The sequence below is a fragment of the Botryllus schlosseri genome, chromosome 3 (assembly GCF_051294905.1).
Source record: "Botryllus schlosseri isolate E-star chromosome 3, Bs_hap1, whole genome shotgun sequence".
In the NCBI taxonomy this organism is placed as follows: Eukaryota; Metazoa; Chordata; class Ascidiacea; order Stolidobranchia; family Styelidae; genus Botryllus; species Botryllus schlosseri.
The window spans coordinates 9,635,497-9,661,365 of record NC_137238.1 but is presented as its reverse complement, the minus strand read 5'-3'; the positions used below and the strand labels follow the sequence as shown (position 1 = coordinate 9,661,365).

The following is a 25,869-nucleotide window of genomic DNA, read 5'->3' as shown; positions in this document are numbered from 1 at the left end:
TGCCACCAATCGTTGCTAATCACGGACCCCGTTGATCCTGATAAAATGTTATGTATTCATGTTTCTTATCGCCGGAAAGAAGTGTACTTGCTTCAATTGTCGATCCTATGCCCATAGCTTACTCAGCTTGGCTTCAAAGTCGCTTTGTTTTCTTGATACATGTTGCTGTCCTGCAGATTCCTTTAGTGACAGCCATTTGTTTTCTGTTTTCATACTGTCTATAATCTTTGTGGTCTTTGTGGCAGTCAGGAACCAACAACCTATTACTTCATCTCCTACGCCCTGGATGTGTAACTTTACTGGTTCATTTTTCGCATATAAATGCTCTTTTAGGTGTAACACATACTGCATAACTTTCGTAAGAGTAGGCAGCTTCGATCCCGTAATGTTTCCTCAGATGGCCCAACTAGGAAATGTTGTGTCTGCGACCGTGATCTTCCAGTTTTCTTTGATACTATTGAAATAGATGACAATTGACTTTCTTGATGGTCTTTATGCTAGTCAGTAACCAAAAACCTTTTACTTCATCTACTGCACCCTGGTTCATATTTCGCAGATGAATGCCGTCACGTGTGGCACACACTGCTGCAGAACTTACCTCAGCGTAGGCAACTTCAATAGGCTACCATAATGGCTTCCTCAGATGATGTGTCTGCGATCGTTCTCTTCTAGATTTCTTTGATAGGATACTATTGCAGTAGATGCCAGCTTTCTTTTTTTTTCAAGACATTGCACACTAAAGCTAATCCTAGAAAAATAAATGTACATCAACTCAGTCAATCAACAGGGAATAGTTGGAAAGATTTCAGTTCTCTTGAGTCAAACACATACTGGACAACTTGCGCAGGAATAGCGGGATTAGATCCAGTTATTGATTCTGGAAGATAATTATTCCTAAATTGGAAGTACTCCAACCAGCATATTGCTATCTTAGGAAATAACATCAAATTCAGAGCAAGCGATTGGCTGTTTTCCACAGTCACTGGTAAATACATTTACAAGCTTTGTTTTCTATCCCAGTAGATAGGAAAGAGTATCAGGTCCATTAGATCGAATAATGAAATACTGCTACGATACTATAATCACTAATCCTGCGCTAGACTCGCTAACACCATGAGTCAAAAAGCCACCTGATAAGTCCTGCACGCTGCACCTCAATCGTAAACACAGTTCTTCATTCAACAACAAAGCAGCAAAACACCTGACTAATCAATGATCCCCATGTCACTGCCGTGTCCAGCGCGTCATCAACGCTAGAACATACGCTTCACGTCAATGAGAACACATGCGATTCCTGGCTAGTCACTCACAATCGGGGAATCACCTAATTCCGAACAATTTTTTGGGTGCATGAAAAAACGGCAAAATGCACACGGATGCAAGGGATGAATTTCAAAAAAAAGTAGCCAGAATTTGTTTTTAAGGTATAAGGCATGGGAAACGGACTGAAAACCTAGAGTTTTTGAAAGTCGGTCAATTCTGAACAACCCTAGTGGTCAGTAACGAAGTACTTCTACTTTTCCGAATTACTCAAGTAGTTTCCTCTACTTCTGGTAATTACTCAAGTAGATCTGATTTTCGCTACTTCTACTTCGTAATATTTTGTAATCTACTTACTTACTTTTCGCTATTTTCAGTTTGTCAAGAAGAGGCAGCCTAATCCTCAAATCAGGAAGATAGCCTGGGCAATTTCGGGGCTGTTTTCACAGATTGTCAACATTTGATTTTCATAAAAGTTGAGTAAAGCCCAGAATTTCCGTCGCGCTTCGCGCTCAGTAGATACGGGTTAACCACTATGATTTCACGAAAGTATCGGTGAATATAATTTGGGTAGCGGGTTGGCGTAGTTCCGTTCACACCGCATTAATGCCCTTCGCCCCTACGAAATATTTCACCACAGTATATATGGCTAACCATAACGCTTGAAACTGATGTTTCGCAATTTAGCATTTACTTATCATATCGTAATCTAGCGGTCCATGGCGTGTCCTAATCTGGAAAAGTGGACTCTTGACTTTATTTTTAGTTTTAGAGCTGTTTTAGTATACCAACTCTAAAACTTTTTGTCTTTAGACATGAAATACAAATTCCGCTTTTAGAAGTACTATTTATGTTTCAATTGCAATTCCCGGTATCATATACTTTGAGGTCTAATTACTATCAGGTATTTTGTCTCGATAACAGACATGTTGACGCATAAAAGCAAGAGTATGTGCCTTTATTTGCCGGAAATAAAGCTACACAGTATGGCATTTTTACGACCCACCATATTTTATATTAATGTTTACTAATCGCGGAAAGTGTTCACACCGTATCCTATACAACTTCTGTGTATACTCTTCGACTAAACTGCGGGCCTTATAATATGGGGGAGTGCGCCAAACCATGATATTTTCTAAAACGTGCTGTTAGATTAAACCGAGGATTAGTAACGCAATTCCATATCAAAACTATCATTTTCATCCCATGATGCGGTCCGATGCTTATGCTGTCGAAAATTGAATAGGCCTATACCTCCTGGTATGCATCAATATGAATCAAGCTCGGCACCGTTCGCATAGCTTAATTTGCACCTTTTTACGATCCATGCGAACGAATTACGATCGTTTTCACAACTACTAACTTACTTGAGTAGATTTGAAGTCGGTCAATTCTACTTCTACTTCAAGTAGTCTTAGCTTGCTTATGGAATAAGTACTTCTACTACTCGTACTTGAGTAGATTTTTTTCGTCGCTACTTCTACTTCTACTAGGGTAGCTTTATTGACTACTTTGACCAACTCTGATTATAGGTTAGGGAGTCTTCACACTGGAGATTCCGCACCGTTTCCGAAAAAGTCACTGTAAGCAGCACTGTACACACTGTCACCGAAATATTTACGAAAACGATGTTGTTCATACTGAAGGCATTTTCCGATTTACTTACAATTCACATTAAGATCTCGTGCGGTAAATTTGTCGTAAATTTGTTTCAGTGTGAACATGGCTTTGTAGTGTTACGAAACTATATTGAATGGGGGTGTTACAGAGTGTTACAGCTACGATGTTGCGATGCGGGATAATGGCGTAGCGCCAAGTGGATACAATATAATGCCTTTTTTGACCCGATGGATAGAGCTACAACAAACTGTCTGGTCACACATGTTTCATGTAGCCACTACTAATCCTAGTGAATATTTGCAATAGTATGATATGTGTTGCTTCATTGTTGAAACTATTTGTCATATCATTGATTTGTTATTTTCCAAAACTTGTTCCATATACCGGTTAATGTAACTAGTTAGTGTAAACCAGAGGTCTCAAACTCGAATGCGCTCGTTGACCAAGTTCCTAGTGTTTGATGACGCCGCAGGCCACAGCATCAGTAAAAGGTATATAGAATGTAATTTCCAAGTAGGGCTTATTTGACGGGGGCTTGCATACAGGCATTCCACCAACATCGTGAAAACGTAATTTGCTCTTGTACTATTCACGCTTGACACGGAAGCAAAATCACATTTTCAAACATTTGAATAAAATTCTTTTTGTGCCGGGCATAATTTGTTAAAATAATGAGTTATGGATATCCTGCGAGAGGGTGCATCATGACGTTGTCAAACTGTCGGGTTATAATATTGCAGTTAGTGGACCTTCGACGTGCCCCAATTTTATTTTGAATATTTAAAAATCTAATGAAGATTGATTTGATATCAGCGAATTTGAGCGGTTTAGCCTAATCCGGGTTTTGATGAAGTCGTGATAAGTAGGATATTGCTACAGTCATTGTCAAGGTCTAATTATATCAGCGTCATATTTTGCCTTCGATTGTTATTGGAACATATCAGTAACCACTTAAATATAATCATTATTGAGCCATAGTAATAGCATTGTTTCTTAACTTTAGCGATCGTGCCCCTCCTGCTTCCAATGAGATTTCTCGTAGCCCCTGTTCATTTTCAACACAATTTCTGATGGTACCTATATTAAAATCAGACAGCTCATTCACATAAAACCATTTTTCACCTGAATAAATTGGCCAAGAAAATATCCCACAGCATATAGGCCACAGTGCATCTCGTAGCCGCTGAAGGCGTGCTTCGTACCCCGAAGACGTCTACGGACCCTGGTTAAGAACCCCTGGAATAGCAGTGTTTAATCGCCGACGAATTCACTGGTGTTACAGCTACGAAGCGTACTAGTACCTTACTCGCCACCGATAATAACATGGATACAGAGAACAAACAACGCATGTAAGCAACTAAACGTCACGGGGTCACATCCCATAATGTCGATGGTTGCCATACTGATCTGATTAGATAGCTATACTTTACACCCTACTCAACGCAAGCTACGACCTTGTGATATATTACTATTCCCCATGACAGTTTCATGGATTGTTGCGTCCGTAGGATTACCAAGTCACCGTTCCGAGTCGCAAGTCATTCTCGGATTTTAACGTTTGACCCGACTCAAGTCGATTCATTTTTATTTAATCGCCCAGCCAATCCAAAATCGAGTAATTCTACGGAATGTCGCACCAAACAAAATCACAATGTTTCAGTGGCGGCTCGTGACAATATCGGGTGGTGGGGCAAGGGCTGCAAGCGACTTTTTATCAAGATGACGTCACAATGGCGTTTTCCAACGTAAACAAGTAACTTAATGATGGTACGGTAACATGAATTTCCCGGCAACAGTGATTTTAACGTATGTGCCACGAGAGGTCCGCCGGTGAGCTGTGACTTGAAGTGTGGTAACTGCGTAAACGGCGTACGGAACAAAGATTCAACACGGTTCATGTTCGCACTAGACCTGACTAATTATCTGCAGAAATGGAAATGACTATGACTATTCCTCGAGAGATAGCGTGAGCCTAATTGGAAAGGTCAACGAGTTCGGACAGATACGCAATTGTTATCTCATAGATTGGGCCTGTCATATTGAATCCAAAACATCATTCTGAAGAACTAAGAATAGCCGCCTCGGAAATTCGGTCTCGGTACAGCATAGGAGATTTTGGCCTTGAAACTGGAGACTGTAACACGACACATACTGCTTTATTACTGTCTCTATAGGTCTGCTGCGAAATCGCCTTTGGAAAATATATTACCGAATAAATACGTGGATGAAAGCCTTAAACTTAGTACACTGTTACATGACATCATCGAGAAGAGGCCTCTTGGCCCTTTTCGGTATGGTACACTGTCAAAATTAATGCGAACAGACCAACACCAAATTTTGCGTAAAATTTACTGAGGAATAGGCTGATCAAGTGATCAGCTGTTAGCCGCCATCAAAAACGAAATAGCTATCGCGCTTGACAGTGGGGTTGTAAGCAAATGGCTTGAAGGCCACAATTTCACGATGAAATTGACATTGGAGAATATAATATCAAAGTAAATATTTGAATGCAAACTAAGAATGATATCATCATCTCAGTTAACGTTACCGCAGATACACCGGCTTTTGCGTGAAATCTGCAATGCGTTGTAGGCTTAAGTGTCAGATCGGAGCACATCTCTACCATACTCGACCATGAAAACGAAATTACTGCCCTAATCATTGAGTGTCAACCTTGAGACTTGGCACAGCGTTCGATACTAAAATCTAGACATACCGTGCAAAAGCTTATGACGGATCTAGGTAAGGAGCACCGTTAAAATAAATAGAAACCAATACCGGCTTTGCGTATAATCTGTTAGCGATAAATGACGAGTCAGCTCTCACTCGAATTAGGAAACGAAATTACCACTAACACAGTTCAGTGACAAACTTAAAACTTGGTACAGCGTTCGATACTAACATTAAGACTTACCGTGCCAAATGTCATAACATGACGGATCAGCACGCACTCAACTTCGGAAACGGAATTACTACCCTAAACTTCAAGTATAGAAACCCTGAAACTGGGGGCAGTGTTAAATACCACCATCACGACATGACATACCAAGTTTCAAGAGTTTTCATGGAGTGAAACACCATCAAAATCGACCTATACCAGCAAAGGTCGACTAAACGCATATGACGGTACCCGAGTTCAGCTATTGATACGATTGTTATGTCACACCTTAGGGGCACAGAGCTATTGTGCCCCGGTTGCTCGGTAATTTTATGGATAGGAGAGAGTAAATCGCCGTTTCTTTATTGTGCGCAGCTTTGAGAGAATAGACAGTGAAAGTATAGAAATTAAACATGGAAAGGCAACGACCAATTTTGCAGCTTCGTTCCGCTTCGCCGAGGCTGGAGTGGAGAATTGTTTTGCGTAAGCGACTGTAGGATTTCTGGCAATCCAAAAGCTATCTTCCCGAGCGCAGAAATTATTGAATTTGGTTTTGATCGAAAGCTACTGTTGCACCGATTCCGGAAATATAAATTAAAATAATGATCAGGCACTGATCCACCTAGAATTCGTCCTCCAAGTGTGAAATACCAGCATTGTTCGAACAATCGGAGAGTCGCAACGGGTCATTGTTATGGCCATCGTGTTGCGGTTACTCGATTGTTCTGAACAATGCCGATACTTCAGACTTGGGGGACAGATTCTAGGTGGATCAGTGCCTGATCAATATTTTAATTCATATTTTCGGAATTGGTGCAACAGTAGCTTTCGATCAAGACCAGATTCAGTAATTTCTGTGCTCGGGAAGATAGCTTTAGGATTGCCAGAAATCCTACAGTCGCTTACGCAAAACAATTCTCCACTCCAGCCTCGGCGAAGCGGAACGAAGCTGCAAAATCGGTCGTTACCGTTCCATGTTTAATTTCTATAGTGAAAGCTTGTTATGAGCGCTACCGGGGCATGCCCCGGCTAGGCATTCGCAAAGCGAAAACACAGAAGAGAATTCGATTTCCGCAGAGACTTCGCTATATATGGGCATTTACAAGCGAAAGGACAAGAAGAATACCATTTTCGCTGTGATTTCGGTATATATAGATTGGTGTGCGTCTATAAATGGTAAAGAATTGTTATTGAACAGAATTTTAGGTGGGGCAATGCCCCAGTTGCCCTATAGCACGAGCCGCCACTGGAATGTTTAGTCACGAATCATCAACGGCTCATGTTTTATCATTATGAACTAGAAATGTGACGTAATAGCTGATCTTCTACCACATGGTAGCTTTTAAACGTGATGTGATAAAGTGTAGTTTGTTGAGATTTCAGTGATTTTTTTATAGTAGTTTCAGGTTGAACTTTAGGTTCTTATATCTAAAAAAGATATGTGGCACTTGAATATATTGTCGAATACTTGAATTCCAAAATGATGTCGCGGGCCGCACAAAATGTTCTCGCGGGCTGCGTGTTTGAGATCTCTGCTGTATAGCAAAGGTCGTGAACTCATGGCTCGCGAGCCATATATGCCTCTTTTATGTATGCGATATGGCTCTTAGCCAAATTTTTATTTTTATACCGAATTGATCAACATTACAGAAAGTTGTTTATCAAATATTTATTAGTAGATTAATAAATCTCGTGACAGTAAAACATATATTTGAGAGGTAACGACAATGCTATGGACACGGAGGTTCCTTTTCAAAATTCCCAAATTTAGGTTACTGTCGCGCCGTCGACCAATATCACTCGTGATTTCGATGTACCCGACTCGAAATCTTAGGTTGCATGATACGTTGATTGATAGAAGAGATCAGCAGACATGGCGACGCCTGTATGACTGCAGATTTTAAAAATTGTCTGTCTGGTCTACGGTGAGAAATGAACTTCTGCGGAAGTGATATTCACGATCACAAACTCCAATTATATACAAACAACGCCGTAGCTATCCAAGTTCTTGACTCGTGAGTAGCTTTTCTAAGTGCCGGCGATAAAGTGTAGGCGTGTAGCGCAACGGAATATGTTATCGCCGAACACTTGAATTGAGAAGACGATCAATATTTAGATACTCGGTTTCAGTGTGACAGCTACATTCGGTTAATATCAGTTATATTGAATTGTAAAGCTATTTACGATGAATTGCGCTATCAATGTTGAGGCTTGTCCCGTCTGTGCTTTACCACTCGTTTCGCACTTTATTTTCGAGCAATTAATAAGTAAATTGTTTTGTCAATTGTGGTATTGAAAGACACCACAAGTACCGGTACCTTTAAGTCAATATGAACAGCAGGGCTTTGAAATCGCAAAATGATTGACAGTGAAATGATACACAGTGAAACAGGGGTCACCAACCTTTTTGAAACCTATAGCTACTTTTTGGGTACAGATTTAAGCAACGGACTACTATTTGCTCCCGGCTTTTACCCGTACCAGACTGAATTTCCAACAACTGCCATTTTCCTTAATTTATCACGATTTTAAATGTTATAATTGATTCGTACCATCCATAAACCGATGCTAGATTTTGATTGATAGCGACCACCGATCAGAAGAGGTATCTGAATTACGATTACCTGGTGAAGTCGTGTAACTGTTAGCTGATGCAATTATGGCATGTCGGTCAAGGATCTGTGTAGAGCAGTGGTTCTCAACCGCCGGTCCGCGGACCGGTGCCGGTCCGCGACGACATTCCTGCCGGTCCGCCAGGTATATTACAATTTTATAACTTAAATTCAAGATGCAATGTTGAAGGTTTTTCCATTGATAAAATATATAAAACATCACATTTTCAACTGATTCAGAACTTCGCGAGGTAACATTAGGGCTGGAAACATGTTCGATTTGACTTAAAGTTCAAGATGCGTCATTTTGACGACATGCGAGCGACAAGTACAGAACAGGTACGAGCTGAATCATCGCTAAACAGCGCAGTTTGCGCGATCATTCGTTTTCGATTCATTCATTTTGTGCAGTACCGTAACTGGGCACCCCAAGCCGCCAATTGGAGAAGGCCGAGTTTGAAAAGAGCCCAAAACTATTTTGCAAATTAACATAAATCATAGCGTATTTTTTGAATCTTTTTTCAACAATTTTCAATTTCTTTGCGTACTTTGCGCGATTTAGTGTCACGAAATGTATTGCTTATTAGGTGCCATTGTTCGAGAGGTATGCATGATTTATAGAAATAGGCATTTCGGCGTCAGCCATATACCGCGCCACGACGTACCAACACATAATAAAGTGTAGGCTAACATGGGACTCCGAAAGGTGCGCCAAAAATTCGGCAGCGAGAAAACCGATTCAGACATGAATGATAGAAAATATTCGCTATTGGCGCGATCAAGCTTCATAGACTATGTGTTTACACTGAGTAGAATGAATGTGCTCAAAAGTACAAGTGAAAAATCCGCCCAACTGTAGGGTAGGGGCGAAGCCCCCCGACGTTTGGCTTATCGCCCTGTGGGGGTCAAAAACCAACGTTTTTCGGGTTGGGCTGACGAAGTGCTCTTTCGGCACGGATTGGCGAATGGCCAGTACAGTGGCTGTAAGGTGTTTTCTTGCGGCACGCATTGCATTCGTAGTTGCCAGAGTAGCCTATGCGTCAGGTGGCAATGGGCAATGAGCAAGGTAGCACGACAAGGTGCTTGGTTCGACTCCGAAATGCTTCTTCTCTCGATTTTGTCAAAGAGAATAATAATAATATACGAGTTGGCATGTTCGGTTAAATCCACGGCCTTCGGCGCGAAAAACTGTAAAAGACACACGGCGGCAGCACGTTTATCTGGACAAGTCAATTTTACCTCGACTCAGCAGACTGACTACCACAAAATCACATGGATGCCATCATGAAGATAATTAATTACAATAAAAGCCCTCCAAATGTCACTCTCTTGCACCATATAACTGCAAAAGCGGTTGCACAATGCACACTTTACATTTTGGCTTTATTTCAATTTTAAAAGTTATCGGTCCGCCAAGCATTTTTTTAAATTTTACTGGTCCGCGAGGTGAAAAAGGTTGAGAACCACTGGTGTAGAGTACCTAGGTAGAACGGCACAAAGGTATGGATAAATAAGATATTTCCTTATATATATGCCATGTATAAGATGCCGTTTAAATCCAAGAAACAAAGATTTTGATCGAAGTGGCTTACAACTTGGAAGTAGCCGAAATGAGTATACTCAGTTAGGACACATTCCGTAGAATGCCACTCTTAGGAAGCGCACTTCGAGACGGCATAAAGTACTGAATTGAATTATTCCCTTGCGGAACACCTGCGACCCGTAGCTAAAAATTGTTTGTCCCGTGAAAAAGCTTTAAGTTTCAATGGCACGCGGTCCGGGCCATTGGTTATTGATTTATGTGTTCGTTAAGGGAATAATTCAATACAGTACTCTATGCCGTCGTCAAGTACGCTGTCTAAGAGTGGCAGTCTAGACCCCGAAATCGCAAAAATATCTATAGGCTACGCTGGTGCAGCCTGGTTGGCTTTGAGTTGGAGGTCATTTTGAAGTGTTACAGTTTCAATCTACAACTGTTCACTGTTCAGCCTCCAGGCTCAATAGATTTCATTAAACCGGACATCAGCAACGATTACAGAAAGTTAAAAACATGTCAATGAACTGCGTTGACTGCAAGAAAATCAAGATGTGTCAAAAGATACTATAAGTAATGGGCATACAGATACTAAAAATCTGCCACTGCTTCCTTTGGCATTGTCCTGGACGTCGAGCTACCATAACTGACCCCCACCCGTCATTTCGAGAAGACCATATCATAGATGGCATTCCGCCATATCGCCTTTATAGGCAGCGCGCCGTATCCTCAGTCTTCGATATCTTGTGATTCGATTACCGTTACATGTTGGTATATTACTAATTGTAACTGCGACGATATTTCATACCACCATTTTAAGTTTTTATATATATGTATTATCATTCGTAAGTTACATGTTAGTGTGAATAGCTAAATAAATAAATCTATATATGTAAAAACCAGTCAGCAAGTGCAGAAATTGGATTCTTTTTAGAACAGGCTCGCGGGTTACTCCTCTGGTCCTTGCGGGCTACCTGGGGCCCGCGGGCACCGCGTTGGTGACCCCGGCAGTGAAATGTGTACGGTGCCACCTACGTTAATTTTGCACATATTTCGAAAATACTTACGGAAATTAAGACGTTCACACTAGAGGTCAACTGATATCGATTTTTGCAGGCCGATACCGATTATCGACACATTAACAAGACCGATAACCGTTATCACAGGCCGATATTAATATGGAAGTAGCAGAGAATCATTTCGCCAAGAATATTATATATTAGGCAAGATGGTACTTGTACATGCCGCAGAAAACTGAACAACAAACGAGAAAACTGAAATTAAATATAATTATCGCCTAATTGTGCAATGTGCGCACTGCACATTCATTGAAATTTGGGATAACCCAAAAAGCTAAACGTGATACAGAATTGCAGATCAGTCCAGTAGAGGTAGATGGTAATGCAGGAAGCATAGTTTCTCTGCATGCTCAACCAGTTAAACCTGTCCTGCAAGCGTAAATCTGTTACGTGTCGCTCTTTGCGTCCTCGATTTCATGAGATTGAGAATGCGGAGCATTGAATTTCCATTATTTCCGAATTTTTTATACATAAAATATCGGGAAATATCCAAATATCGACCTCGATAATCAGCTAGATCGATAATCAGTCGACCTCTAGTTCACACTAGAGCGTTTACGCTTATGTTGATTGATTTCGGTAATTGTTTACCGGATACGCTGTTACCGAAACTCATTGTGAATACCCCCTTAGCTTATCCTAGTTGCCGATATCGCCAAATCCTTGGTATTGCTTGATGTGAATCTGCTGTGAAGTATTTCTTGCATGGTACATTCAAGTGGTGTCAAATACTGCAAGGAACAGCAAACTGTAAACAATTTTACGATTATAGTAGCAGCCGAACATGCCACTTCAAATGGCTTCGCGTACCACAGTTTGAGAGCCACTGCCCTATAACCTCACGCCTACATCGATTTCACTTCACATTACTTTGTTGGTGGGTCGAATACTGTTCGCATAAACGTTTGAAATGATCTTTCGCATGCAGCTGTGGCACGGAGACATTGCACGGAAAACGGCCAGTGGAATTTGAGTCAGGAAGGGAACAAAACATGGAGTAACTACTCATCGTGTTTCCCTAACAATACGTCGGAAGACGAATCGATCAAACAAGACACCGTAAGTGGCCCGATCTTGCGTTTACGATAGGCTTGACTTGCAGATGATCACTTGCGCCCATTCGTATACGTGGGATATGACAATGACCTGGGATAGATAAGGCCCCATCAAATGATCATGTAGAACAGTGTCTCCCAAACTTTTTTGAGCTACTGCCCCCTGGACCACGAATGAAGTGCCACCGCCCCCCCCCAACACCCCCTCACCACGCCTGATCATAAAACGTAAGTTGTTCTACATTTATTACAGCTAATAATTAGACGAATGAATTTGGTGTATCATTATCATCATTCTCGTCATATTGGGTTTGACTTTTGATAGGAACAATATCAGTCTAGAATCTCCAGTGTTCACTTCATGTAGGCCTACTGGCAAGTCTGTTTCTGATGTGAGTCAGGAACTTGGTTTCGGCGTTGAGAGCACGTTCTATCAAATATGAGCGGGGAGGGGCAACGACGAAAAAGCCAACCCGACTCCTGTGAGAGTGTTTATTTTTTATTCAATTGTGTATCCAGAATAATCAATCAACCAAAAGTTCAATTCCTCTAATCAATCGAACTCAAAATTGTTATACAGTACAATTAGGGTTACCATATTTTGGGAATCTGATAAGAGGAAGCTTTATCAAAATTTTCAGAGTGAGAATGCTGGAGTAAAATCCGGAAAACATGGTATATTTTTTCCGAGTTAGTGGCTGGTTGACTAAAAATAAGGTCATTTTTTTCTGGCTCAGGTCCCCCAAAAATCCGCCAGACCGTTACTCGAGCACGGATTTCCTATATCTCAGAAGTCCAATTTCCACGTACATTTAACCAAATTTTTTTTTTAAAAATAGGACAAATTCTCAAAAAAGAGGAAATTTAGGCGTCCTCCAAAGACACTTTCAAAAAAGTCAAAAAAGTGGACGAATCCTCTTAAAAGAGGACGTATGGTAACCCTAACTACAATGTAATCAGCTGCTCAAACATTTCATGCCTGAAAACGACACAGAATGGATTGATTATCCGGTGAGGAATTTCTAATTGGAATATATCCTGGAACCAAATCACCATCCTCGTGGAATTTTGTGAGATGATTGATTCATGTTTCTCCATCAAAATCAGGTATTCGAGCTGGACTGGTAGCTTAAAGCAAGCTTGAGAATTGGAACAGTTGTTGTGTCGCAAAATTCCGGTGAATTATCACTGACTTGTCACCGAATACGGACAGCGCCATATTCAGTGTTCACCTTTATCATTAAGCCTACTGAGAACGGATATATTTGAGAAATACGACCGTCAAGTAGAAGTGATGTCGTTTCTCGCAATCAGAACGCCGTGTCGAAGGCAACGGTGACAGTGCTGTGAAAAATCCACGATCAGTTGAAACATATAATATAATTACGCAAGACAGTTTCTCTTAAAAAGCCATCACATCTTGCAGGGAGCAATAACTGCTCAAATAAACTTCGTAGTTCTCACAGCAGCACACAATGAACCGCGCTTTTCGGGGTTGCTGCTGACTGCTAAACAGTGATGAGCGTCGGACGGACTCGGATGGCGTTCGGACCGGATATCGACCCATTTTGTGGCAGTCGGATAGGATTCGGATAGTACCACAGATTTTTTTCCGGATATTGTCGGATAGTTGTAACTTTTACACGGATATTTCCGGATAGTTGCAACCAGATGTGAGACCACAAGAACACAGAAAAAAAACGTCAATTCGTTAACCAAATACAGACAGTTCAGTTCACACCTTGCAATATGACTGGTAGCACTCCTAGATAATGTTTGCCAAGAGTCTAAGAAAATGTCAATCATCTACCGCCACTACCATTCAAGATTAGAAGAGCTTTTTGGAGGTACAGAACTTTAATATACAATTTAACAGTATATTCATATTGAAATGAACCCGAACATTTTCGGCTGACACTCGTCAGGGGTAATCGTCAGCAACTAGTAGAGGATTGGAAAGAACATTCAAGATTAGACAACACTATAAGGTCAACCATGTCATCACATTTTTCTGCTAAAACATCAAGCATACCATACTTGCCAGTCCAACGATATATAATATGAGAACAGATTTTTAAAAAATGGTTCGATTGGACATGAGCGCTCCTGACCTAGTTATCATCGGTAAGGTATTCTTGCAGAGCAGTGTCTGAAGTTCACAAAAATTGAAGATATTCTTTCGATATCAGTCGCAGAACTGCATTTGCTCCCCGCCTTAACATGTAGTTATTAAATCCGAAGCTGAATGTCAAAATATGGAATATTATCTCGAGAATCATCCCAGTTATTGTTGTTACAGTCTTATGTGGATTAGCATAAGTCGAATCCCTCTTTGCATACTTGTTGCGACACTGATTTTCATGCTACCACAGTAGCTGTAATGTTGTATGATACTCTTTCAATCAGCACTACAGCAGTGCTTGTGCTGATGACGTTTGACAATGTGAGAATGTATTCCGGTGTGGACTTGAACTTTGTGTTTCCGTCAGCAAGACAGGCTATCAACTGTCAACCATCGTGGCACGTCGAGTTACAAGGTATTCCCAGTTCCCACACTTGTCTTGTAGCCCGGCCAATTAAATAGGAATACGCCAGTGGCGTATCCAGGGGGGGTTTAGGGGGTCGGACCCCCCCCCCTTTCCAAAATCCTAAAATTGATGTCAAATATCGCCTCTAATATTTGCTAATTTATTAGTTTAACATATTCGTTTTTACGTATGAGAAGGCGAATATGGCGTTCAAATGTTATTTAAGGGGACTAAAACCCCTACAAAAATTGGAATTATGCGCTGAATTAGTCGAAGGGATAAAATAGGTCATTATATTTCGCTAATTCCATACGAATTCTGCGCTTGTTCAGCTACATTTCAGCTGTGGCAGTTGCTGACGTGTTCAACTTTCTTCCCTCGATTTCTCTCTCGCCTTGCTAAAACGAGAGACGCATTTTAGGAAAATCTAATCTAATGGGCCGACGCGATACGTAATTGCAAAGACGAAGTTGTCGGCAATCAACATCGCCCGCGAATTCGTTGCACCTGATCGTCTTGAAATCCTAATTAAGAATTGCACGGCGTGTTGATCGATCAGCGAGACGCAGACATGGCGGCACCAGTACGACAATGCTGTTCTGAAATCCACATTCTCTTCGCGATTATTGGCGAGAAACGGCCTACGATTGACATTCACATTTCAAAATACAAGCCTAGCAATCCACGTTCCCGATTGTTAGGTGGCTTGCTGTCGTCTAAATACAGGCCTATGTTGTCGCTGAACGCGAGAATTGAGTAGGCCTAGTAGTAAAGTTACCCTAATTATATCGGCTTGCAAGTTTCTCTGTCGATCAAGTTATAAGCGTAGTGTGTACTCTGTATTAATTGACTGACTTGCGTGCTTGCAATTAAGGTCTAATTATGTTCGCGCGTACTACACGCCCAGCCATCGAAAAGCACACATTCGTGTACGACGTACACTGTGTTCAGTGTTCACACCACACCTCTCTGTGGCGATCGCGATCGCCCTCGTTTATTCTACCGCCCTATTCCGCGCTTGTGCCAGATAGTGTAATGGTTATGCGTCCGGCTTCTCGAGCGGTAGGTCGTGGGTTCGATCCCCGGCCGGGTCATACCAAAGACTCGGAAATTGGTATCCGCAGCAATCACGGATAGCATGGAGGAGAAAAAAAACGGGGGCGCAGACTAGATGACCTCATGGGGCCGTATCGCAACTCCGTCGTCACAGCATCCCGATGGCGAAAAAGAATACCATATCTCTCTCTCTCTCTGCGTTCGTCCGCTGCGATACTACCAGCCGTGCGCATAATATCGTCATAACCCAACAAAATCACGCATCTCTGGCCGCAACTAGGCGCTTGAAGACGTGCGGCGTTTGCCGGCTCATGACTAAATGTGAGCATTTACGAATTTCTTTCAATCATACCGCTCATCACTGCTGCTAAATTAGTCTATCGATGAGCAGGAATAACACTTTCCAGTAACAATGGACTTTTCCGGTACTGCTGAATAAATAGACAGACGACCCTAAATTGCCCTTACTGAATCTATTATGCATTTTTACTGCGAATCTAGCTGTTTTAATAATCAATTGGTTAAATACTATACGCAACAGTTGCCTTCTAAACCTACGCCGCCCGCATTTGCTCTCAGCGCCCCCCTACCGCCCAATTATTTAGCCAGTGCCCCCCAATCGCCCATTTCATGGCCAGCGCCCCCTTCACGCTCACGAACGCCCCAGGGGGCGCTGGCGCCCACTTTGGGAACCACTGATGTAGAACAAGGGTTCGCAAACGGTTGGGAATTCCCCACTGATGGGGAATGCTATAGTTTCTGGTGGGAATAGACGCATTTGTTCAAAATTATACACAGGACAGTTTACATATTCACGGAGACACATGCGCAATTGCCGTTACCAGTTAACTGCTCTGGAATGAATGTATCGAAAATGATATTGCGTGTTGTTCCAAAACCTCATTGTTAACTCTGGATGGCCAATGATGGCGTCACAAACGCATCCAGCACGACATGTTTGACGTAAAATAACGCTTTCGTAAATTTGCAGCGTTACTGGTATCGGCTCACAATACGTTTTATGTTGCAGTTATAGGCGATTGTGTTGCGTAACTGGTGTGGTTGTGTACTTGTGTAGTCAAACCAGCAAATAGCTGCTCTGTGATGACAAAAGTGTTGGGTAGTGGGAAACAGTAACGTAACTGCCGCACCCCAAACCCCCCAATTGGAAGGATGGCGAGTTCAAAGGGGTCCAAAATTATTTCATGAATTAAGATAAATTATAGAGTATTTTTTCTGGAAATCAATTCCACTTTTTCAAATTGTTTTCGCGCTGGGTGCGCGATGTAATATTGCTGAATATCTTGATTATTAGGTACCCTTCTCCCATGAAAATACGTAGAATTTATAAAAATGGAGACTTTGGCGTCGGCCATTCCTGCGCCACGACGCACCAAGACATATGAAGTTCTAGGCCATGTAACATGCGACTCCGAGAAGTGTGCCAGAACGATCATGCAGCGAGAAGACCTTGACCGAGAAGTAATGCCCTTGTGGTGACCGAAAACTTCTATATATATATACATTATACATGATCATATATGTTTAATTGTCCATAGGCGGATAAATGGCTGGTGCAGAATGTTCCTGTCCTGGCGATCTGAACCCCACACGACAAATGTCATCCCACAGGAAAATATTATTTGTCAGCAAAGCATCACCAATTTCAAATCGTGTGTGCCTTTTAGTTTTGGCTATTTATATATCTTTTGACATAGCAGATATAGGAGGTCACGAAATAGCATAATGTAACGAAGTCAATATACCAACGGATCCGCCCGAAGATGTTTAATTCTTATTTAGGGGTCGTACCTTTTCCTACACACCTCACTCAGCTCTACTGGTAAATCTGATTACATGAGCAGAGAGGGGATAAAAAATTAATAGCAAAGTATATGCAATTCCCGATCATATTTACCGATTCAAACACGAATAATATGAATTTTTCGCGCTTCGCGCGTTTCGAAGTAAGGCGACGCACTAAACAGTAAACCCAATGTACCTGATAAGTAGCGGGGAAAATAGTACAGGCTCAGGCGGGCTGAGGGGGATCTGGGGGCGAAGCCCTCCAGAAGTTGAGTTTATCACCCTGTGGGGGCCCAAGACCAACGTTTTTTTGGGGAGGGGCTGACGAAGTACTGTTACGGTCCTGGTGGGGAATGAAGGCTCGGTATAAATCTGAAGTGGGGAATGAAGACAAAAAGGTTGGGAACCACTGATATAGAAGAAGCAATATGTAGTCTAAGAAAATGATCTTTTTATCATGCTCGTTTTGCAATCTGATGCTTCTTGCCTTAAAGACATAGCGTTCATGTCATCGCCAAATATGCAGCCCTGGAAACTACCGAGAGAAATACAAATGTGCGATGCTTATTGGTACTTAAATAGTTTGATTGCCTTGTTGGGCCTAAATTCCATTCCGGCGCCAGGGTTGGACATCTTACAAATATGAGCGAAAAACGGACATCGCACCAGACTCTTTCTCACACACAACCATTCTAGGGAGGAGGAGGTTCTTAGAAAATTTCAGGCACATAATTAATTATTTATGACTACATCGTCGGACGGGCCCGTTGTTAGTAATTATGGTTCGGCTGACACCGAAATGTCTATTTCTACAAACTCTGAGTATTTTCCATTAGGCAAGGTGAACCCATATTAAAATCAAGTCATCTAACGACGTTATCGCGCAAAGCGCGAATAAATTTTTAAAAAAGTTGACTATCTCTCCAAAGAAATACCCCATAATTTATGTTGATTCATGAGATCATTTTGAGACGCCCCCCCCCTTCGGTCTGGGGTGCGGCATGTTACAAATCATTACAAACGAAGAGGGTGTAATAAGCTCCTCCGGGCCATCCGATCTACGTAGGCGGTGTGTTAAAGACCCCTTGAAGTAGGCCGTGCTGCTAGTCTGTAAATGCGGAATTATAATAACAAATATAGGCCTGGTGTAAATAACCATTGTAATCGAAAACATCATGAATATTGAATACCACAAACAACAACAAACGAGAAAGCGGGTATCCAATCAGCAATTTGTTAATTACACCGAACACAGAGTTTGCAATGATTTACTGATTATAACGACAAATCAGACTGGCGTGCTTCATTTCCCAACGTTAGCAAAGCGTTTGGAGAAAGTAATAAATACACAATAAGGCACTGTTCGATTTCACTCTCCAATAAAAATCACTGTCACGAAAATATGGCTTCGAATTATTGTGAGGACAGGGACGTGTCTTGAGGCGCTTATGGCGCAATATAATTTAGAGACGACCGTGTGTATAATCGTCTAATCTTGAGAAGAAAAGTATTTGGTACATTTGGCAAATGTGACAAGAAACTAACATTTAGAAAATCTTCACGACCTACTTTGGTAGGTCGATATGTTTAGCACGTTGGGAACCACTGTGCCAAACAAGTAATAATACTTGAGAATTAAGAAGTCTTACCCGTCGCTGCTAAAACGAACAAGACAACAATCTTCAATATATATTGATCATAATTGACCTAGATCAGACCTGGGAAAAGTGCGGCCAAAACATAAAACCTGCTTTTTAATGTTGTTGCGTGGACAAAACCACAGGCAGCATCACCTGAACAGGAAATTCGTTTACTTCGAAGCTTTTTTGTTAATATTTTACGATTACGTTGCCTATTACGTAACTCGCATGCGTAATCCAGATTAAAAATAAAGTTAATGTGATAACGTATGAGCAGCAATTAAAGTCACAAGAAATCCGACTTTCCATGTAGTTTAGTTCAAGCCTTCTTTGTTGTCATTGTCACGTTACGCTTTATACTGTCTGTGTTTTAGATTGTTACGTGATACGGTGTATTGTCCGATTGACATTTCGAAATTCTCTTCTCCACAACCATAACGTTCCATGCCGTTAAACTATCCGTTGGGATTGCTAGCATTCTGATTGCTCTTTCTAAGAATTTGTGTTGTCACGATAGGGGGGGGATAGTTATTTTTTAACGATTTTTTAAATAACAGTCATATTCTGATTAGGCCTACCGAACATCAACACATTCTCTGAGCAGCATTCAGTAACAATGTAATTATAGCTAAAAAATTTCACTCGGCCAGCCAACGTCTTTTTTACTTCTCATTTGGCGCTCGGACAGAAATAATTGCCCCCTACTACTATGGGTTGACGATGTTGTCAGGTAAATAGAATATCCGGAAAGCATATAGAACTACAAAAATTCAAACCTGCGTCATTCCATTCCGGTTTTAGCTACGGTTGTATCATTGCTTGTTGTAAATGCATGGCCTATAATTATATTGCTTGGTAGCGCTTGGAAGGGTCTAGCACTCTATCTCGTGAATTTCATATAGACTATTGTGTCCATAATCAAGTCGCGATGGTGGGGAAGAGATCGGAAATCTCCCATTTTTTTAAACCTAAGAACCCAAACTGGTCAATTTGATTCGGATCGTGACTCATTCTGTTTTGAAAAACCGCTATATTGTCTGTACTCAATGTTCATATTTTGAAATGTTCTAGCGCTTTGTTCAACACATCCCCTTGATATTTTGCAGTTAAATTTCAACAGGCTTGTGCAGCTGTACACAGTCGGATACGCTTGCACATTTCTGGCTTTGATATTCGCCACTCTTATTTTGGCGTATTTTCGGTGAGTGCCTTTAGATTTCAGCTACTGATTACCAGAAATAAAACCTTTATCGAAAAGATGCATTATATTATTTACGTTTTGCGCCTATTTACATAAACTCCCTGAATAAGCAGAAAAAAACACGGATAACATATTAGAGTGAGCTCGCATTCATGCCGTAAAAAGTTGCTGAAATGGTGTCCATAATTTTGCACTTGTTCGTTCATAGTTCCTTGGGGTCAGATAAGATGACGAATGGTCAATCACGCAGTAGTTATGATTTGAAATGAATCGCGAAGACGGGAAAATATCCAACACTCTAACCTCTTTATAACGTAAAGGAACGAACAAACGACACTACAGTTGCCTTCTAAACCTACAATGGCCCCATTCGTTCTCAGCGTCCCCTACCGCCCAATCTTATAGCCAGCGCCCCCAATCGCCCATTTCATGACTAGCGCCCCTTCAAGCTCGTCATGGTCACCAGGGGCGCTAGCGCCCACTTTATGAATCGCTGCATGGAACCAGAGCTCGCTCAACTCAATAACAAAAGCATGAACATTCGAAAACAATTTTAGATGACACTATAAAAATACCTCAATTTAAGCTACCTACATATTTAGCTCGCTCTTCTTCAACATTTTACCGTCACGATTCAGTTGAGTATTCTGACGTCATTCAGGGTAATGCGTTTATGCCAAGGTTACCATATTTCGGAGATCCGAAAAGAGGACACTTTTTCAAAACTTCAGACTTCAATAAATTTTCCCCGACTTTGTGGTCAGTTGACTAAAAAAGGGTCATTTTATGGCTCAGCTGCATAAATTCACACTTTTGTTGAAGTCTGCGTTGGTTGACTAAACGCCTGAGCGTTACTTTGGTGTTGATTTACTGTATCTCCGTCGAATGTTACCCTATATTTAATCAAAATTCTCAAAGAAGAGCGCAAATTCCCAAAAAGGGACATTTGGGCGTCCCCCGAGGTCACTTTTAAAAAAGTAGAAAAAGAGGCCAAATCCTCTTTGAAGAAAACGTATGGTAGCCCTAGTCTAAGCCTCAGAGAATTGCTTTTCAATCTGTGGTATGGTACGCACTTGTGCGAATTAAAAAAATGCAGTGCAGATGACAAACGTGGTGCGGAGGAATGCGGATGAAAACAGCGCATATTTCTTAAATTTTTCTGCCGTTCAATAGTTCAATTGAAATCATAGGAAATTTAAGTACATGGGGCTTCCAAACTTTTGTTTTTGCGACGCATTTTAAAAATATTGTTTGACTTGCGACGCAGCACTAATCGTAGCTTTAATAAGAGCTTTGTCTCGCACCAGCCATAGTAAAATTAATATTTGCGCACTATTGTTATTACGTTATGACAAGTCTGATTGGAAAGCGGGTGTAGTAACTGGGATAGGGGCATACACCGAAACAGCACGTCTGAGCGGGAAAATGACGTAAAATTGACTTTGTTTGACTATAATCACTCATATTATGCTGAAACGAACGAGGTAATGCTTATTTCGTAGTAACCAAACGATAGAAAATGCGCGACTGTGTCCGGATCAAGCAAAGAAATGTCCGAATTAACCATTTTTACGTGCAATATGAACTTTTGTTGTTACCGACCATATTGCCGTATAAAGCGGTTATCCGGTGTCTGATTTAAGTGGGGCTGACTGTATTTATTTTTTTTTCACACAGAAATCTTCACTGTACTAGAAACTACATTCACTTGCATTTATTTGCGTCGTTCATGCTGCGAGCCACATTTGTCTTCATCACGAACAAAGTGCTAATCTTTGATTCCGGTATCCTGGATTACAATTCGCGGAAACCCAATCTTACCCTGGACGAGCCGTTATCAAAGCCGCAAGTTCCGGTGAACCAAAGTTACCCAGTATGGGAAAATGAAATTATGCAGGTGGTGGTGCTTTGATTTCATGATGTTTCGACACGCATATGGTCGTTTATACTACTAGACTCTGTGGTTCCCAACGTGGGCGATATCGCCCCCCAGGGGGCGATTTGACGGTCCAGGGAGGCGAAAATAGCCAAGGGGCCGATAGGGGGGCGAAAACGGACGAAGGGGGCGATAGGGGGGCGATGGCGCGTTGAAATGGCTATATTGGCGTCCATGACCGTAACTGCCACATCCAAACCCCCAATTGGGATGGGGGGCCCGAGCTCGAAGGGGGTCCACAATTTTTTTCGTGAATTAACATTAATTATAGAGTATTATTTTGGAAATTTACGCCACTTTTTCAAAAAAATTTCGCGCTGCGCGCCATTTCGTGATTACATGTTTCCTGCTTATTGGATACCCTTCCTCCAAGAAACAATACAAATCAGTTATAGAAATGAGCATCTCGGCGCCAGCCATTATCACACCATGACGCACCAAGACATATGAAGTTTCAGGCCAGGTAACATGCGACTCCGAGAAGTGTGCCAGAACGAGAAAACCTTGGCGGAAAAGGACTTCCTTTATATGCTGACCGACTTCGATATATATATATACGATATAAAATATACGTATGTATATAATTATCCATAGGCGCCCAAATGTCTGGCTGGTGCCAAATGTTCTTGTCCTGGCAATCAGAACCCCACAAAAAAATGCCATCTCGCAGAGAAAAATTAATTGCCAGTGCAGAAATACCAATTTGAAATCGTGTGCGTCTTTCAGTTTAGTACGTACGGGCGATTTGAATATCTTTCGACATAGCAGATAGGCCAGGAAATGTCATTAATTAACGAAGTCATTATACCCACTGGTCCGCCCGAATATGTTCAATTATTATTTACGAGCCCTACATTTTACAAGACACCTCACTCAGCTTCACCGTTAAATCTGAATACATGAGCAGAGAGAGGATGAAAATTGACAGCAATATATATGCTATTCCCGATCATATTGACCGATTCAATCATGAATGTTGGAAATTTTTCGCGCTTCGCGCGAATTAAGCCAACTAACTAAAGAGTCCAACAATTTGTGCTGAGAAGTAGCGGTAAAGAGGTATCGGAGTTTGGTATGAGGGGTTCAGAAGTTTGCTTTATCGCCCTATAGAGGGGGGGCAAGACCAGCGTATTGATGGGGGCTGACGAAGTGCTGTAACGGTCCTTTGGGAATCAAGTCGGAGAAATCACCTTTATTGTTAGTCAACTCACCAAAATTTAGCTGGAAAAGTGTCATTTCGAGGTCGAGCCGAAAAGCTGACCTTTTTTCTTAGTCAACTCGCTGGTGACTTCAGTCTGCATGCCCATTTTTCGGTTCCCAATATTTGGGGGGCGATTATCGGTGTGGAGTTTGAAAAGGGGGCGATGAGTCGAAAAAGGTTGGGAACCACAGTAGTATAGTCGATCGCTCGTGAGGTGGGTGGGGTTCTTATGGCGGGGTGGCGATTCGTATTGAAAACCGGGGGTGGCGACTCGTACTTTCAGACCCCCCGCGGGGCCGCGATTCGTAATGGGTTCTTATGGATGCGGTCGTGATTCGTACTTTTGGGTATAGGCTGGGGCGGTGACTCGTATTGAAAACTCGGGGTCGTGATTCGTACTTTTGGGTATAGGCTGCGGCGGTGACTCGTATTGAAAACTCGGGGTCGTGACTCGTACTTTCAGGTATAGGCTGCGGCGGTGAATCGTAATGAGAACTCGTGGTCGTGATTCGCACTTTCAGACATCTCTCGCGTGGTGTTGAATATGTACGAGTCACCGACAATAACCGCACAAACGGAAACGCGGCTTGCAAGAGGATTAAGCAGTGCAACCTATATTTCGAATGACCTGTGCGCTGAATTATTTCTCGTCCAGTTGCTACTATCGATTATTACACTATTCCGTTCAGTGCGAAATAGTTTGATCGTAAATTATAATATATGATGTCGCAGTTTAGTCGTGTCAGATGACCGATCGTGTTCTCTTTTCTCGCTATTGATTGCTAGCTGAATAATACTTTCGGCTTATTCGCTGTATCGCGCCTACAAAATAATCTGCTGTTCACAGTCGCGACTTCACCGCGATAGCGCAATTTTCACACCTCGATCAGTAGAACAACACTGCACTAACCTAGTTGTCGAAACACATAGGTCATACATATTACGTGAAATATTGTATTGTGGTATACAAATATGCAAACTATTCTTTCAATTCAACAAGTCTAGTTAACGAATCGATTTTCAAGCTGCCGACACAGTTTTTAACACGAGTGAGTTGATATTTCTTCCCGGGTACGAGCGAGGCTTTGTTCCATTGGTCCAAAACCACCTCACCAGTATCATCCTTCAATGTAAAACTGTATAATTTCAACTCCTTTCCGGCACCAGAATTGACCGTCTTCTCCTCTCGAGAAACACAAGTAGCGGCGATTGAGACGTATTCATCTTTATTTCCGTATACCGATTCACAGGTCAATAATGGGTATTCTTCGGTCGTATGTCTCGATTTTCCATGCAGAGTTACTGACGAAGCCCGTCCCAGTAATACAGCAGGTTTTCCAGTAAACTTGTCAATTTGGACCCAACCGGATTTGACCATGAGTTTTTTTCGTTTGGAGAATGCTTTCTCAATGACCCCGAACAATTCACGATTGAAACACGTGAAAGATATCTCTTCGTTATTACCGTCGATGAATATACCTTTGAGATATTGGCTAACGCCACCTCTTTTGGGTGATGAGACGAATTTGACGCCGACGTGAAAATTTGAAGTTGCTCCGACTTGCATAGTGTTGATGCTGTTCGATGCCATATCGTTTGGTAAAGTGAGAGCCATCAGCAAATCCGCCGACATTTATAGAATTAGGTGCGTGGTATTGAGTGAGTTAACAGTCTTTGTATAATCCTGATGACCCGCGTGAATAGACTTGGATTGAAATAAACTTTACAGGAGTTCTGTAAGAAAGGATGCCGTTCACAAGTGACAAACGACACGAATGAATTTTCTTCTTACCCAGTCAATTATCAATGTACTGTAGTGAGTATTCAAGACGTCTGTTGCTAAATCTCTGTACGCCGCTAGGGTATGTATGTCACTTTTCATCGCCGCAATGGTTATGACACTAAAAACCCCATTCCAGTCGATGCCGTATGATCGAATCGAGTTAACCAATGCGGTAAAATCACACTTTCGAACACGGCTCACGTTTTGTCCATGTACATAGAAATCTAGTACTCCGTGGATGAATTTTTCCGTTTCGCTCAAGGCGGGGGTAGTCAAATTATGATAGTACAGAAGATAATTCTCAATAATCGCGCTAGTTGCCATAACGAGTATATGTAACTATCAACTGAAAAAGTAAACCATGAGAATGACACCACAATGTGTTAAAATGGTGAAATACACCACTCAGATTTCGAAAAAACAGATGTTGGCGGGTGCGTTTGACATGTGTGGCGCAATAAAAATCGGCCGTTGCGCTAAACAGGAAATTCACTAAAGCGCAGTGCGCTGTGCGATTTTGAAAAATCAGATATCTGTAGCGACGTTTTGATCTGTGACACACTAAATACGTCCGGTTCTGAAAGTCGGAAACGCGATCGGTTCTGAGGATTACGCAGTGTGCGTGCGACCTATATTTCGAATGACCTGCGCGCCGAATTATTTTCCATCCAACCGCGTGC

General features: G+C 41.8%; 1 protein-coding gene and 1 long non-coding RNA gene across 3 annotated transcripts in view; one reads left to right on the top strand and one right to left on the bottom strand.

The window, feature by feature from the left end:
• The window catches only part of LOC145434888 (uncharacterized), a 264,906-nt gene that overhangs the window by 178,738 nt on the left and 60,299 nt on the right, over window positions 1–25,869 (bottom strand). The window lies entirely within an intron of this gene.
• The window catches only part of LOC145434830 (parathyroid hormone 2 receptor-like), a 73,786-nt gene that overhangs the window by 10,076 nt on the left and 37,841 nt on the right, over window positions 1–25,869 (top strand). Inside the window, exons 3-5 of one of the 2 annotated variants that reach the window (XM_080312059.1) lie at window positions 11,912–12,042; window positions 20,175–20,269; window positions 21,947–22,166. In XM_080312059.1, coding sequence (XP_080168185.1) covers window positions 11,912–12,042; window positions 20,175–20,269; window positions 21,947–22,166 — 446 coding nt within the window. The remainder of the gene's footprint in view (window positions 1–11,911; window positions 12,043–20,174; window positions 20,270–21,946; window positions 22,167–25,869) is intronic. The other variant, XM_080312060.1, reaches the window with a different exon arrangement.